At 36.8% G+C, this 15,486-nt stretch overlaps 1 protein-coding gene and 1 pseudogene across 11 annotated transcripts in view; one reads left to right on the forward strand and one right to left on the reverse strand.

Moving 5' to 3' along the window:
• The window catches only part of APAF1 (apoptotic peptidase activating factor 1), a 95,856-nt gene that overhangs the window by 44,005 nt on the left and 36,365 nt on the right, over positions 1-15,486 (forward strand). For all 11 annotated transcript variants that reach the window (XM_019800772.2, XM_002920278.4, XM_034644192.1 and 8 more), the window contains 6 exons: positions 765-926; positions 5,760-5,888; positions 8,341-8,466; positions 10,539-10,658; positions 12,766-12,882; positions 15,145-15,270. In XM_019800772.2, coding sequence (XP_019656331.1) covers positions 765-926; positions 5,760-5,888; positions 8,341-8,466; positions 10,539-10,658; positions 12,766-12,882; positions 15,145-15,270 — 780 coding nt within the window. The remainder of the gene's footprint in view (positions 1-764; positions 927-5,759; positions 5,889-8,340; positions 8,467-10,538; positions 10,659-12,765; positions 12,883-15,144; positions 15,271-15,486) is intronic.
• On the reverse strand, positions 2,137-2,709 carry LOC105238082 (annotated as a pseudogene).

The following is a 15,486-nucleotide window of genomic DNA, read 5'->3' on the forward strand; positions in this document are numbered from 1 at the left end:
TTTTTTTTTTTTTTTTTTTTTTGTCCTTGCCCTTGGCCAACCCTTGGTCTGGGCATGGCAGCCGTTATCACTCTATGAAGCTGGGATGCTGCTCAAGGCCCAGGGGAGTGAAGATGGGTCTTCTTGAAGGCCTTTTTCTTTAGTGCTATTCAGGTGGCTCTGCTAGTGAGTGAGGTTTAGAGTCTTTTGTATGCGACTTCTCAGGGTCCAGTTTTAGAGCTCCGTCTGGCCCCGCCAAACACACAAGGTGTCCTGCTTCCTTTCAGCATATTCTTTGTTTTCTGTTTTCAGGGACTTCCTTATGTCCCTGGGTTCTCTGCTGGGTTTCTAACTTGTTTTGAACTGGGCCGTGTGTGGTGTCCAGGCTGTGCATGAAGTGGATGGGAACTTCATGCCTGGCACAGCAGAGGGCAGCAGTGGCCAGTTGTGCGTCTCCTCTCACCTTTCTTCTACTCTCATCCTTACTGTCAACACCTAATCTGTAGCCTCCTCCACAGCATGCAAGGAATTTTTAACATTTTATTTAGTTTTACATTCTGCATTTTGCATTTCAAGCAGTGCTTCTAGTTTTTTGTTTTTGTTTTTGTTTTTTTCTTTTTAAGAAGGTACTGAATGAAGCTGGAGTACTTAATTTTTAAAGTCATGCATAAGAAAACAATTCATTAGAAAAAGTGAATATTTGCATTTGATCCAGGTAGAATTCTCTAGGTGTGATTTGAGATTAAAACAAACTTAAACAGTTTTTTTATTTTTGTAATCTGAAGCTTTGGGATGTGAAATCAGCAAATGAGAGGAAAAGCATTAATGTGAAGCAGTTCTTCCTAAATTCAGAGGAGCCTCAAGAGGATATGGAAGTGATAGTGAAATGTTGTTCATGGTCTCCTGATGGTGCTAGGATAATGGTGGCAGCAAAAAATAAAATCTTCGTAAGTATCAGTATTTTAACAAGCCAAAATTAGCCTGATTTAAAGAAAATGAAAATGTCAGCTGATTTTTTGCATTGTACATTGTTTATTGATAAAATGAAAGTATAGCTATATGATTTTGGGCAGTCTCCCTAACTTCATAGTTCTCAGAACTGTGTTTCAGGGGATGTCAGTAGGCTTTGTGAGGAAAGGTCTCCATGGTCACACAGGTTTGGGAATCGTTATGTGTTGCTTTCCCCCATTAGAGTCACTCAGTATATACCAACATATGTAAGGCCTCCAGAAGTTCTGTAATACAGAAATAATTTATGTTGGTTAGTCCAGTGTTTCTCAAGTTTATTGAAAACATGGAATATTTTCTGCAATTTTTTTTTTTTTTTACAATTTTGAATACATTGGTTTAGATGATTTTCAAAGTGCTTTCTTACCCCTAAAATTTATCAGGATTTGGTGACTGTGATAGAAATATTTGTCAACAACTGAAGAATATTGTGAGACTTTTGTAATGTAAATGAGGACAATATGTAGAAATAGTGAATGACAAAATGCTTTCCTTTTTTTTTTTTAAATGTAATAATAGCTTACATTTGTAGTATTCAGAGTGCTCTCACATATTATTTCTTTTAATATAACTGTCCAAGGGACACAGCAGATAATGAGGCAGTTGAGGTTCAGAGCAGCCAAATAATTTGTCCCACGTTATACCATGGATTTGGAAAGGTAGGTATTCTGATTTATGACTCCGTGACGTTTCATTCAAATAGTAATTTTTAAAGACTTGAATAAGAGATATTACAGTTTTATTTTATTTTCAGCTTTATTGAGGTACAGTTGACAAATAAAATTTTAAGTTGTTTAAAGTATACGTCGTGATGAATTAATATTTGTATGCATTGTGAAAGGATTCCTCCCACATGGAGTTAAATAATACATCTATCACCTCACATACTTATTTATTTATTTATTTTTGGCGAGAACATTTAATTTCTACTCTCTTAATTTCACTTATACAATACAGTATTATCAACTATAGTCACCATGTTATACGTTAGATCCTCAGACCTCATTCATCTTCTAACTAAAAGTTTGTATCCTTTTACCAACTCTTCTATTCTCCACACCTGAAATAGTACAATTTTATTTATTTATTTATTTATTTATTTATTTATTTTACTGTGAATGTTTTATTTAATCATTTTTTTTTTTTTTTTTACTGAAACTCTGGGAACTCAAAGTTGACATCCCTACCCGTGAGCCTCTTATGGACACCAGAGAAGTTTCATCCTTATGCTCCACATTGTTCTCCTGTGCTTTACCCAAATGAACTTTTATGTGCCAGCTGCCATCCAGTTTCACACAGATTCTCTTGCCCACAATTTTGCTTGGCAAAACCAAGTCCTCCAGGATTGTGTCATGCAGTGGCTGTCATGGTGTGGCTCCTGGGGCACTTTACTTGATTTTTGTGTGGCTTTTTCAAGTTGGCTTAGGTAGAATTCTCCTCTGAGCAATAAAGACAATGGGCTTCCCACTCAACTTTTTCTCCAATTCATGGACTAGGATTTCCTGGGAAAAATTTCAGTAGAGAAAGGGAAACAAAGATGGCAATAGCTCTCTGACCACCACCCACTTCAGTTTCCTTGGTTGCTGTTATATTCAACTCCTGGAGCTGGGCTTTGAGGTGTGAGTTCATCTCCAGCTCAAGGAGAGCCTGGGAGATGCTGGACTCAAACTTATCTGGCTTCTTGCCATTGGGCTTCACTATCTTTGTGCTTGAACAGAACATGGCCTTCTCCTTGGTGAGAGCACTGACCGAGGAAGAGGCCTAAGTCTCTTGAGAGCTCCTCAAATCCCCCGAGATAGTGTGTGTGTGTGTATGTATGTGTGTGTATGTATATATATATATGTGTGTGTATATATGTATGTGTGTGTGTGTATATATATATGTATGTGTATGTATTTTTATATATATATTTTTAAAGTAGTCTCTGTGCCTAGCGTGAAGCATGGTGCCCAATGCATTGCTTGAACTCACAACCCTGAGATCACAACCCGAGCTGAGATCAAGTCATCCACTTAACCAACTGGGCCACCTGATAGTATAATTTTAAAGAACACAATTGAAAATACACCACATAATTATATAAAAACTCACTGAGGAGCTGTTTATATTATTATTGACATAGTTGCTGTGACCCTTTGATCTTGGGTGCTTATGGGTTTATATATTTAGCAGAAAATTAAAAATATCTCCTTTTGTTTTAAGTTTGTTAAAATTTGTAGGAACATAAAAGGAATCATTGCATTTATAAGATTTGAAGATTAAATTTTTTTTGTTGTAAAATATATCTATGTAAAATTAGCCATTTTAACTATTTTTTTTAAAAGATAAGGACTTTTTTTTTTAAAGAATTTATTTATTTATTTGTCAGAGAGCACAAGCAGGAGTAGCAGCACGCAGAGCAGGCAGAGGGAGAAGCAGGCTCCCTGCTGAGCAAGAAGCCCAATGTGGGACTCGATCCCAGGACCCTGGGATCATGACCTGAGCTGAAGGCTGATGCTTAATCAACTAAGCCACCTGGGCATCCTGTCATTTTAACTATTTTAAAATGTATAATTCAGTCGTATTAATGATATTCATAATGCTGTGCAGCTATCAACACTATTTTCAAAACTTCTTCATCACCGCCAACAGATACTCTGTAACCAAAAACTAATAACTACCCATTCCTCTCTGCCTCTAGCCCCTGGTAACCTTTATTTTTTTATTGTTTCTTTATTTATTAAAAAAGATTATTTGAGCAAAAGAGATAGAGAGAGAGAGCACGAGCAGGGTTGGGGAGGGGCGGAGGGAGAGGGAGAAGCAGACTCTTCACTGAGCAGGGAGCCAGACGTGGGGCTTGATAGCAGGACCCCGAGATCATGACCTGAGCTGAAGGCAGACACTTAACTGACTGAGCCACCCAGGTTCCACTGCCCCCCCATAACCTTTAATCTATGAATTTGTCTATTCTAGATATTTCACATAAGTGGAATCATATAATATTGGGCCTTTTGTATCTGGCTTGTTTCATTTAGCATAATATTTTTAAGGTTCATACATGTTGTGGCATGTACAAAATTTCATTCCTTTTTATGGCTGAATAATATCCCATTGTATGGATATACCACATTTTGTTTATGCATTCATCTGTTGATGGACACTTGGGTGTTTTCACCTTTTGGCTGTTGTGAATAATGATACAGTGATCATGGTGTACAGGAATCTGTTTGAGCCCCTGCTTTCAAATCTTCTGTATACACACCAAGCGGTAGAATTGTTGGATCATATGGTAATTCTAAATTCAACTTTTTTGAAAAGCTGTATGATTTTATATTCTGACTAGTAGTGTACAGGAGTTCCACTTTCTCCTTGCCAGCACTTGTTATTTTCCATTTTTCAAAACGTTACAACCATCTTATTAGGTGAAAGTGGTATCTCATTGTGGTTTGATTTACATTTGAGTTTGATCATTTTATTTTATTTTTTTTATTTATTTATTATTATTATTTTTTAAAGATTTTATTTATTTATTCGACAGAGATAGAGACAGCCAGCGAGAGAGGGAACACAAGCAGGGGGAGTGGGAGAGGAAGAAGCAGGCTCACAGCAGAAGAGCCTGATGTGGGGCTCGATCCCAGAACGCCGGGATCACGCCCTGAGCCGAAGGCAGACGCCCAACCGCTGTGCCACCCAGGCGCCCCGAGTTTCATCATTTTAAAAGATTTTTTCCACTGAGATAGGAAAAGAGCTTTATATTACATGAAATGCCTCTTTGTTTGAAAAATCTTGACTAGGTCTTTATTATATCTGCTAAAATAAAGCTACCCTAAAATCACCCTTAACTGCATGTAGATCCCAATTTTTTACTCTTTGGTCTCTCCATTCTCCTCTTATTTCTTTTGAACTCATTTCTCTTAGCCTACTCTGATTGTTAGGTCTTTACTTCTTAACACCCAGTAATTAAAACAGCTGTCTATTCCATACTTGCTAAGTTTCCTCTGTCATTGTCCACCATTAATTTTTAAGAATGACCTGTCCTGGGAGGCATTTTAAGTATGGCTTCCTGTCTTTTGTTCTTGGCCTCTGATGCTGTGCTGCTTACCATCTGTGCATGCTTGAAGGGCTGTGCATTCACTAAACATATTCACGGCTCCTACTGGAAGCTTTTTTTTTTTTTCCCCTGGACTATGCCTTGGTCTTAAATCACAATACTATATATCGGTATAAATGTTTTTATCATTTGGCAAAAACTTCAGAAGAATATATTCAACATTTAAAAATCTTTCAAAAGTTGAAATGAAGCTTGCATTATTCAAAAATAGCTTTTTTTTGGTTCAAAATGGGAAAATGATCATAATGGAGTAATTTGATAGCTCTGAAGAGAAATAGAAATAGTTGAGCTGATTTCATTTTAGCAGCCTCTGTTCTGTATTATTTTGATCATCTTCATTTATGAATATCCATTTTCCTCTTTTGAATAAACAAGCATTCAGGAGAACCGTTCTGTATGTTAATTTGGCTAGTCCATTCATTTATTCACAAAGGTTTTATTTCTCCCTAGGCCAGCTTGAGAGATTATCTGTGATAAATTTTTCTGTATAAGAAACATGTTTCAAGATGAGCAGTATTTTAAAAGTATGTGTGTATTGATTTATATCTTATTTATGACTGTCAATAGTTATGCCAGTTATCAGTAATTGTATTTTTTCAGGACTTAAAAATTTAGATTCATTTTGAGTATAGCTTATTTTTAAAAGTATTTTACTTCATAGATACCTATTTTATGTTGACAGCTTTTTGACATTCATACCAGTGGCTTACTGGCAGAAATCCATACAGTCCATCACAGCACCATCCAGTATTGTGACTTCTCTCTGCAAAACCATTTGGCAGTGGTGGCTTTGTCCCAGTGCTGTGTGGAGGTGAGTAGTTCACTTACTCTGTGAAGTTGGGTCTCCAGAGGTACAAGGATGCCAAAGAATGGACTACTTAAACCCCTAACTACTGAGGATGTTTGAGAAATAATAGAGCGTTTTCTTCACAGCATAATGACCTGTAGCTTTAGGATATTAAACTATATAGCCAGCTTTATTACTTTAGCAGTGATTGAAGATTTGATTTGGTAGTATGACAGGGAATGACAGTATCATTCACCAAATATTTATTGAATGGCTAGCGTGTGCCAAGTTCTGGGGAAACGGTGGAATGAACACTGGATTCCTAGGCAGAAACATGGCACCTCTTAAACAGTATGAAAGAAAGGATCTTCTGTAAAAGAAAAGATGAGAGATGAGTCCAGTTCAGATTTCCTAGATCGCTGAGAAGAATAAGACAACAGTTCAATTTAGAATTGGTTAACCTAGGATGTTCATTGGTAAGCACTAATGCATAAAATGACTCTTATAAATTGTCTATTCATATTTATGATTGAGTACTTACCTGATAGATTTTATATTCAGAGTCTATACCTAACTGGTCCTGGAAGAATTTTATCCAGTGAATGGCTATATTAATTTTTTTCAAAAACAGTAAATTCCTGATTTTTTTTTTCCCCAAAGACGGATTAGTTTTTCCAAGCTTTATTGCTACTTATTCCTTGAGTGGGTCTTATCATCAGGTAATTTGAAGTTCCTTGTGATGACAGTCCAAACAGGTGGGTATGGGCCTTTATCTGGAAAATAGAGAAATCCACTTGGTGCACAGGCTGTCTTCAAAGGAAGCTTGACTACTGCAAGCACTTCTTTAGTGTTCTGTGCTTATTTCAGCAATTTTTAGTGAGTTTGACAACTTTGTTCCTTACTGCAAAGCTGTTGGGGGAGAGTTTCTGAGCTGTAGCCCGTCAGCATGGAGATACAGATAAGATGAGAATGAGTGGGTGTGCTGTGTAATCTCTACTTAATTCCAAGTACAGAAGCAAGTATAGTGCAACTAACACTGAAGAACTTCCCTGCCAAGAATCTACCCATTGGAAGCATAGGCAGTGAGTGTGAACAAACTCCAGTCCTGTTTGAAATGGTGGGAAGAAGTAGGGTGCTGTAGGCGGTGTTCTCTTCAGCGGAGTCCTTGAATTGAAAGATTCAGATGTGGTAGGAGATCTTGCACCTTACCTGTAGATCTTCAAGGTAGATGTGGTTGGAAATTTCCTCTTTCTGGGTTTTTGTCAGGATTTTAAGGAGGAGTGGAGGAGCAACTCTTCTTTCAGCCTTTCCTGTCACTTCTAAAATCCCTATCCTCTGCTATTAGAAAGCTCCAGGAAACATTGTCTTTTTTCTTAAAATAGGAACCTGATTTTGGGGGCTCTGAGAAATGATGGGGAAGAACAAGAAAGAAAAAGGGGAGAATTTTCGAGGGAGATTTTTTAGTTATGGAACCACTTTCATTTCTGGCCTTTAGCTCTTGTATGTCCACAGGAGCTTGGACTCTAGTGATAAGGCAAAGAAAATTTCATACAATTAATTTACAGCTGTAGAACTAACTGATTGAAAACCACTGGGCATGTGATGAAGTACTTGTTTTGTCCATGCTTGTTCTGAAATTATAAAGTAGGTCTGTCATTCAGAGTGTAATGAGAAGAACTCAGGCACATATGGTACTTCATTAGACTGGAATATATTTGAGTAATTTACAGCAGAACTCAGGACAAAATACAGCCAGGGTGGCAGACATTGACAATTCATAATAAGTATGAATAACAGAAATGTGTACATGTACAATTAGCATATTCATTTATTGTAGGATTTTGCCATTAGTTGAAATGAGGATTGGATGACAGTGGAAAATAGTCTATTTTTTAGATAAAATGTTTGCATGATTTCAAATCAAAGCTTTTTTAAAAGTTTACTTTAATTTTTATTATTTTTTTTAAAGATTTTGTCAGAGAGAGAGAGACAGAGACAGCACAAGCAGGGGGAGCAGTAGGCAGAGGGAGAAGTAGGCTCTCTGCTGAACAGGGAGCCTGATGTGGGACTCGTCCTGGGATCATGACCTGAGACCAATGTAGATGCTTAATGGGCTGAGCCACCCAGGCACCCTTATATATACTCTTCTGTAGAAATATGTATGCTCTTTGCTTATTTTCTGTAAACAGTATATCCCAGTGACTACTATCTGGGTGTTTTTACAGTTAGATAATATTCCATTATGTAGTTTATTCAGTCAGTTCCCTATTGATGGTCATTTGGGTTGTTTCCATTTTTTTTGCTATTAAAAATAAGATGCAGTGAATAGTCTTTTGCAAGTCATTCTGTATTTTTGCTAGTTTGTTTTTGGCCTCTATTCATAGAAGTGAAATTACTGATTTGCTATTTTCAGTATTCTTGATATGTTCAAAATGCTTATGAATGTGATTTCTTATATGCTGTGTTTATTCTGTAGTTGTGGAATATGGACTCGTGTTTAAAAGTGGCTGATTGCAGAGGACATTTAAGTTGGGTTCATTGTGTGATGTTTTCTCCTGATGGATCATCATTTTTGACATCTTCTGATGACCAGACAATCAGGGTGAGAAATACTGAGATTTTCATTTTAGGCATTGACGTCTATGTCTAAGAAACTAAGAAATTGATGAGCAGTATTGGGGGAATTAAAACAAGAAACGACTATATTAATATTTATCCTTGAAAAGTGCTATTACATGGACTATAACAGTCTCATTCATCCCATACATGTTCCTTGAGTATTACCATGAGCCAGATGCTAGAGAAGTCCAGTGATTAAACTGTGTTTTGATTAATTTAAATATATTACTAAGTAATATATTGACTTAATTTTTGACTCTTTTCTCCACTTTAAATTTCCATATCTAATTACTTGCCAATTCTAATGGATTCTGCCTTTCCATTTTCTGTCATTTATTTCTACTTTTTTTCTTTCTTTCTTTTTTTCTTTTTTTAGAGGGAGACAGAGAGAGGTGGGGGCGGGGAGGAGAAGAGGGAGAGGAAGAGAGAGAATCTTAAGCAGCCTCCACACCCAGTGCAAGCCCATGGCAAGCCCATTGCAGGGCTCAATCTCACAACCCTGAGATCATTACCTGAGCTGAAATCAAGAGTCAGATGCTTAACCAACTGAGCTACCAGGTGCCCCTGTTTCTACTTTTTCATTTCAAGTTTAGGTGCTCATTACATGTTGCCTCTTTCTCTTTTTTTTTTTTTTTTAAGATTATTATTTTATTATTTTTAAGTAATCTCTACGCCCCACATGGGGATCGAACTCACAACCCTGAGATCCAGAGTCGCACACTGTACTGACTGAGCCAGCCAGGCACTCCAACATGTTGCCTTTCTTAATGTATTAGTCTTTGCCGTAGTCTTTTCTTTCTTGATTTTCTACATGCTGCTTCCAAGATATTTTCTTCGTGTACAATACAGTCATGTCATTTTTGCTCAAAAACAGATAGTGGTTTCCTTGTCTACTAAAAGTAAATAGGTACTCCTAAGTCTACACTGAACTTCTCCACAGTATGGCCTCATTCTGCTCCAGTCTGTCTTTTGGTTTATTCCTATAGGTAACCTACACTGGACTGCTCACATTTTCACAATACCCTGTATTTCCCTGCTTCTGTTGCTTATGTGGTTTCTTATATTTGGAATACCCTGTTTCCCTATCTCTCTCCTTGTTGAAATCTTAACAATCTTATACGTTCCCCCAAGTCTTCTACAAAGCCCTACCTAGTATTCCATTTGGGGGAATTTCTCCTTTAATGTCATATAACTCTATGTCCTTTTCTTATGGTACTTACCTACTTCGAATTTAAGAAGAGATTTGCTTTACTTCTCACCTTCAGTACTTCGCTGCTCCTTCAGCTTGTTCACACGTCTTCAGCTGTAGGGTCTTTGAGGCCAGGGACCCTGGTTTATCCCTGTTGCATCTAATATAGCATTTATACACATCGTAGCTACAGTTTTTTTAGTACTTACTGTATGCTAGACATTGTGTGAAGTACTGTATTTTGCGGATTCTCACAGCAGTCCTTTTTGCAGCTGAGGAAACAGTCACAGGAAGGTTGAGTCAGTTCTGCTTAAAGTGCCAGTCTCAATAAACAAACCAGAATGTAATTCAACTCACTGCTTCCGTCATCAAGAAAGTCTTGTTAAAAAAAGTTTAATTATATCACTAAGCATTCCATTTTCTGTCATTTATTTCTACTTTTTTTTTTTTTTTTTTTTTTAGAGGGAGACAGAGGCTGATAGTGTGTTAATGATATAGTTGATTTACATTCTGGTACAGGCTCCTTATCTTGGTATCAGACAGTGTGAGGACTAGTAGGAGTTCTTACTTTGAGTAATACTGGGTTAATAAGTAATCTGCCCAAAGTCACAACTTTAGGTGGAACAAGAGTTAATACTTGGGCATTTTGGCTCTAGCACCCATCACTCTTCACACTAACTACTACTAGTTATAGCATGTAATTAACAAATATTTGTTGTTGAATAATCTAATAATTGAAAATTTTCTGGCATCATAGGTATTTTGAGTATGAAGCATGTTTTGTATCTTGCTTTAAGACTAAGCCTTCTCTTTACATATTTCAGGATATGGTTATCTTATTTTAGTTTTTTTGATCTCTTAATTAGCTCTGGGAGACAAAAAAAGTATGTAAGAACTCTGCTATAGTGTTAAAGCAAGAAATAGATGTTGTGTTTCAAGAAAATGAAGTGATGGTTCTTGCAGTTGACAATATAAAACGCCTGCAGGTGAGTATTTTTTTAGAAAACAATTGGGAATATTGTTTTGGTTGAACTCACAATTCACATTTTTCTTGTTTGGTTTTGTACTTGGGATCAGGCATAATTGTATAGTCTCTAACATGTGCTCAGTAGGTATTAGTTGAATAAATATGTGGGTTTTGAGCTGAGGTTCAAATATGCTCGTATTTAGAATTAAAAAAAAAGTGATACCTTGTCTCACTTCCTTCCTCACTTGTTGGTATCTGTGATCACATTCCTTGATTTGCATGGAGTCCAGGAGGAGAACTTGAGACAGACTGACTGAGGGTAGGACAAAGCTTAACAAGCTCTAAAGCCCAGCGTGATGTGGTGGAAAGAACAGTGACCGTTCACTAAGGAGGTACAGGTATAGCTTAAGCTTTACTGTCAGCTAGGTTTTTTTTTTTTTTTTTTTTAAGATTTTATTTGTCAGAGCACAAGCAGGGGGAGCAGCAGCAGAGCAGGTAGAGGTGAGTGGGGAGCCCAGTGCGGGACTCTTTCCCAGGACCCTGGATCATGACCTGAGCTGAAGGCAGCCGCTTAACCAACTGAACCACGCAGGCGTCCCTGCTGTCAGCTGGTTTTGTGTGATGTTTGAGTAAATTGTATGCTTCTCTGAGCCTCATTTTCTTCACCTGTAAGGTCCTTTTTATCTTCAGAAGTCTGAGCTGGTTATAGGGTGAAGGTGGAACCCAAATTCTGGAGACAGATACATGGAAGTAAACTGTCTATGTCATGTGGTCATTTCTCCCTATCTACTGTCAGGGGTTAGAGTCAAGGTGTGAGACACCCCTTGTTCTATATTTTACAAGTTTTACTATCATCCTTAATATGTTGATGTGGAGCTCCTGATGCCCTGTGTTCCTGGGATGAATTGGGGTGTGGAATTGAATGTTCATGCCTCGTTACTGATTTTTAGCAGGCTTGGGATATTTTTCATTGCAGTTTTCTTGTCAAGTTCAGTGTCCTCATGTTTGTATTACCTTTATTAAATTTGTGCAACCTTTCTTTAATAGTTGTCATAACTGTGAGACTTCAAAAAGAAGTCTGACTATAAAAGTATCATTTTATTCTATGTCAGTGATTGTGGGAGAGTTTATGGGCTAGTTAAACTGACAATAGTTCCATTTAAGTGAACAAAACATTTTTTAGTCACTAGTTAGGAAAATGTGGAAATTGATTTTTGAGAGAAAGGAAGATAAATTCAGCTTTTAGCATTTCCAGTCTTCATTTTGAATATCTAATCAGAATCTGCTGGGTAAGATACTGTAAAATAAAGGGTACCTCGATTGATAACCTGTAATCTTTATACCTGAAACAAATATGACTGCTTATTTCATGTTGAAAGTGATTTAAGACTTTCAATTGTAACAGAGAGAGGTAGCTGACAATTGATTTAAGCTTGAGATGTAATTTTCTGGGTCACATGTTTTAATCGAGTAATGAGACAACTTTTATTAATGAGACTTAAAAAAATAATCGTTAGCATTGGTATGTATTACAAAATTAGGCAATCTTAGTTTAAGCATTACAAGTCCCGTCACCCAAATTATGCTTATAGGTTCTTCTCCAAAGCTCCTTTCTCCCCCACTCAAAAAGGTAAAGAATCTTAATTTATACTGTTTTGTGAGCGATTTAGAGAATATAAAACCCATTTTTATTTGAATATGGCTTTTTATGTATCCTCAGTCCTGTTTCACTAGCCCCCTTGAAAAATATCTGAAAAATGTACTTTAACAAACGATAGCCCTATTAAAATGGGCTTTGTGAAGAAATGGAAAACCGGGTGTGGAGCTAGCTGTGGGATTATAAATCAGACAGATGTGTCTCAGGTGGTGGGCACAGCAGCTGCTTTTTAAACCTTTTAAAAGCTCATTTTATTTTATGAAAATGTATTTGAACCACAAAAGTGAAATGAAATGAAGGCGTGAAGTGCTAAATGTAGCTGCTGAGACTAGGATAGAGCTTTGTTGTTCCCCTGGGAGCTCTTGTTGGTTATTTTCTGTTTCATTTTATTTTTTCAATTGAAGTCTGTTCTAAAGAACAGAGACTGCTCTTATAGCCTAATAACTGATTGTGCCTTATTTTTCATTAGCTCATTAATGGAAAAACAGGTCAGATTGATTATCTGACTGAAGCTCAAGTTAGTTGCTGTTGCCTAAGTCCACATCTTCAGTACATTGCATTTGGGGGTGAAGATGGAGCCATTGAGGTATTTCGTTCTAGTCTTCGGAGTCCTTCTGTGCAGGAGAGTTTTTTATTTAAAATTAATTATGTGTCTGGCATTGTAGCTCATACTAAAGAAATCTTCGTGTGGTATATATTATTCTTCTCTTAGACTAAAAATAATCTTACAATCCTGTTGGTGGTATATTGTTCAGATTGTCTTTACTACTCTTTCTCATACTTTTTGTGTTTTTGTGTTCTTATTCTCTACCTGGTTGTTTTGCTGTTCTCCAAGTGTATCAAACACTCTCAGAGATTTATCTATCTAGACAGATAGATCTATCTATCTCTCAGAGATTTAGCCTTTGGTGTAAGTTTCCATTTTGGTACTGATAAGGTTCATTGGGAATGTCTCTGCAGGGTTGCCTTATGCTTACCTGTTTCACCAACCCTTTCTGTTTTACTTTTGATATTAGAAGTATATCTTTTTACCACCTGAAATCCTTAACTTATTAAAGAAGACCAAATAAATTTTTATCAAATGCAAAAAAAGTATAATAAAATGATTTTATCACAAAGCACATTGTCTTTAGCTGTATAATAGTTTTTCAAAAAACATTGATTCCTTCTCTCACTTTTTCTCATGCAAACTTTTTGGAATTATTTCTTAATTTATTAATTGTGGCACTAGCCACATTTATTTTTCTTTGGATTTATTTTCATAAAGAAATACACAAATATTCTCTAGTCCATATTGCTCCACAAAGAGGAGACTATATGTTTATACGCAAAGTGAAGAAGGAAGCATTTAGAAAGTGATGTCAGTGTTATTATATATTTTGCCATTGTGGCATGGATTCAGAGTTAAGGTTTTGTGGGTTTTTTTTTTGTTGTTGTTGTGAAAATTATGTGAAGGTGGGTGCTGTACTGAAAGAAAGTGTATTGTGGATGTTTTTAAGCAAGGGATGGTTGTACATTTACAAGTGAACCTTAGTCTTCCTGCTCAGTCTCATCTCTCAGACTGGTGTATATTATTCAGTCTTAAAGGATCTTTTCTTCCCCCTTTTCTTTTTACCTTCTTGCCAAACCAGGCCGACATTCTTTTTGTTTTTACTAAGCGTCTTGAAGGAAGCCATACAGATAGTTTGAGGAAATAATTTGCAAAACACACATGTGCTTCATCCATATCCCTGTCCTCCTCAAAGTCATCAAGTAATATGAATAATATATAAATGAATCATATTTAGCTCTGTTTAATCTGTAAAATGGCATCTTCATGTGGTTGGGCCTAGTATCAAATAACAGCAGCTACCATTTTTAGGTGTTTATCAGTTTCTCTCATGGAATTATTTTAACACCCTGGATGTTAAGTGTGGTTATTCCTGTTTTACAGGTGTCTAAACTCCTAGTTTCCACAGCTTTCATTAAATCAGTAAGTGGCAGAGCTACAATTCAAACCCCTAGGTCTCTGAGCCTCTGTGCTCAACTAGGATGCGAGCCTTCCTTTGCCGTATAGCAATTGTAAGATTGTGTGTCCTGCTCATTGGGGAAGGCTCTCACTCACACAGTTTCCCTTAGCTTTATAAAGGGCCTTTTATCAGACATGCAGGTTAGGTTTGAATTTCTACAATGTCCTATATTAGCATCATTTGTATTTTCCTTAGGCTTCCTTGAGTACATTTGATTTGGGCAAAAGAACTTTGTTTTGTTTTGTTTGTGGTGAGTTCACTTGAAAGCCTTTTTGACATAGTCATTAGTTTTTGAGTTCTGTTACCACTTTCTTAATCTCTGCATTTGGCATATTAGTCTTTAGCCCTTTTAAGTCTTCTTAATATACTTTCCCCAGCCTACTCATATTTTCTTTCCTGTTACCTGTTTCCCTCATTACCCCCTATCTTTTCCTGTCTGTGTTGTTTTATTAAGAGCTTGCCTTGTCTCTCGTCCAGATTTTTTCTTCTCTCTCCTCTCTGTTCATCTTAAATGTCATTTTCTTTTTGGAGGCTGATTCCAGGCTGCCACTTGTTTGATGAATTGGGTAGTTGAGTTCTCAGAAGGGCCACTGGTTCCTACTGCTATCTGGTCATTCCAGTGAGTGTTTTATTTTAGGGTGTGTGTGTGCATGCATATGTGTGTGCTACACTTGTACGTATGTATATACCATTCATTTGTGTGTCTTTAATTAAAATGAAAGCACTATGAGATGGAAATTTTATGTTCTTCTGTAGTCTAATTTTATGTTTTCGGGGTATAATACCTGGGTGTTGCTGAATTTCTTGGTACTAATTTTCTGGGCATTTCTATTTTGAAGATTTTAGAACTCCTAAACAACAGAATCTTCCAATCCAGGATTGGGCACAAGAAAACTGTTCAGCACATCCAGTTCACAGATGATGGGAAGACTCTTATTTCAAGCTCTGATGATTCTTCAATTCAGGTGAGGGGAAGGATTAACTTCCAACATATGTAATACTGACACTAGCAAGGAACACTTTGGTTGTGGCTCAGATCTGGTGTGCATTTTAAACATTTCTTTAAGATCATATTACTGTGGCCATACATTCAGATCGTACACTTAGATTCAGATGAAACCCATTCATGTTTCATATTTTCCTGTGGGTGAGGCAGACAATTTGACTTGGGAAACTTCTAC

This window comes from Ailuropoda melanoleuca, chromosome 15 (assembly GCF_002007445.2).
Source record: "Ailuropoda melanoleuca isolate Jingjing chromosome 15, ASM200744v2, whole genome shotgun sequence".
Taxonomy (NCBI): Eukaryota; Metazoa; Chordata; class Mammalia; order Carnivora; family Ursidae; genus Ailuropoda; species Ailuropoda melanoleuca.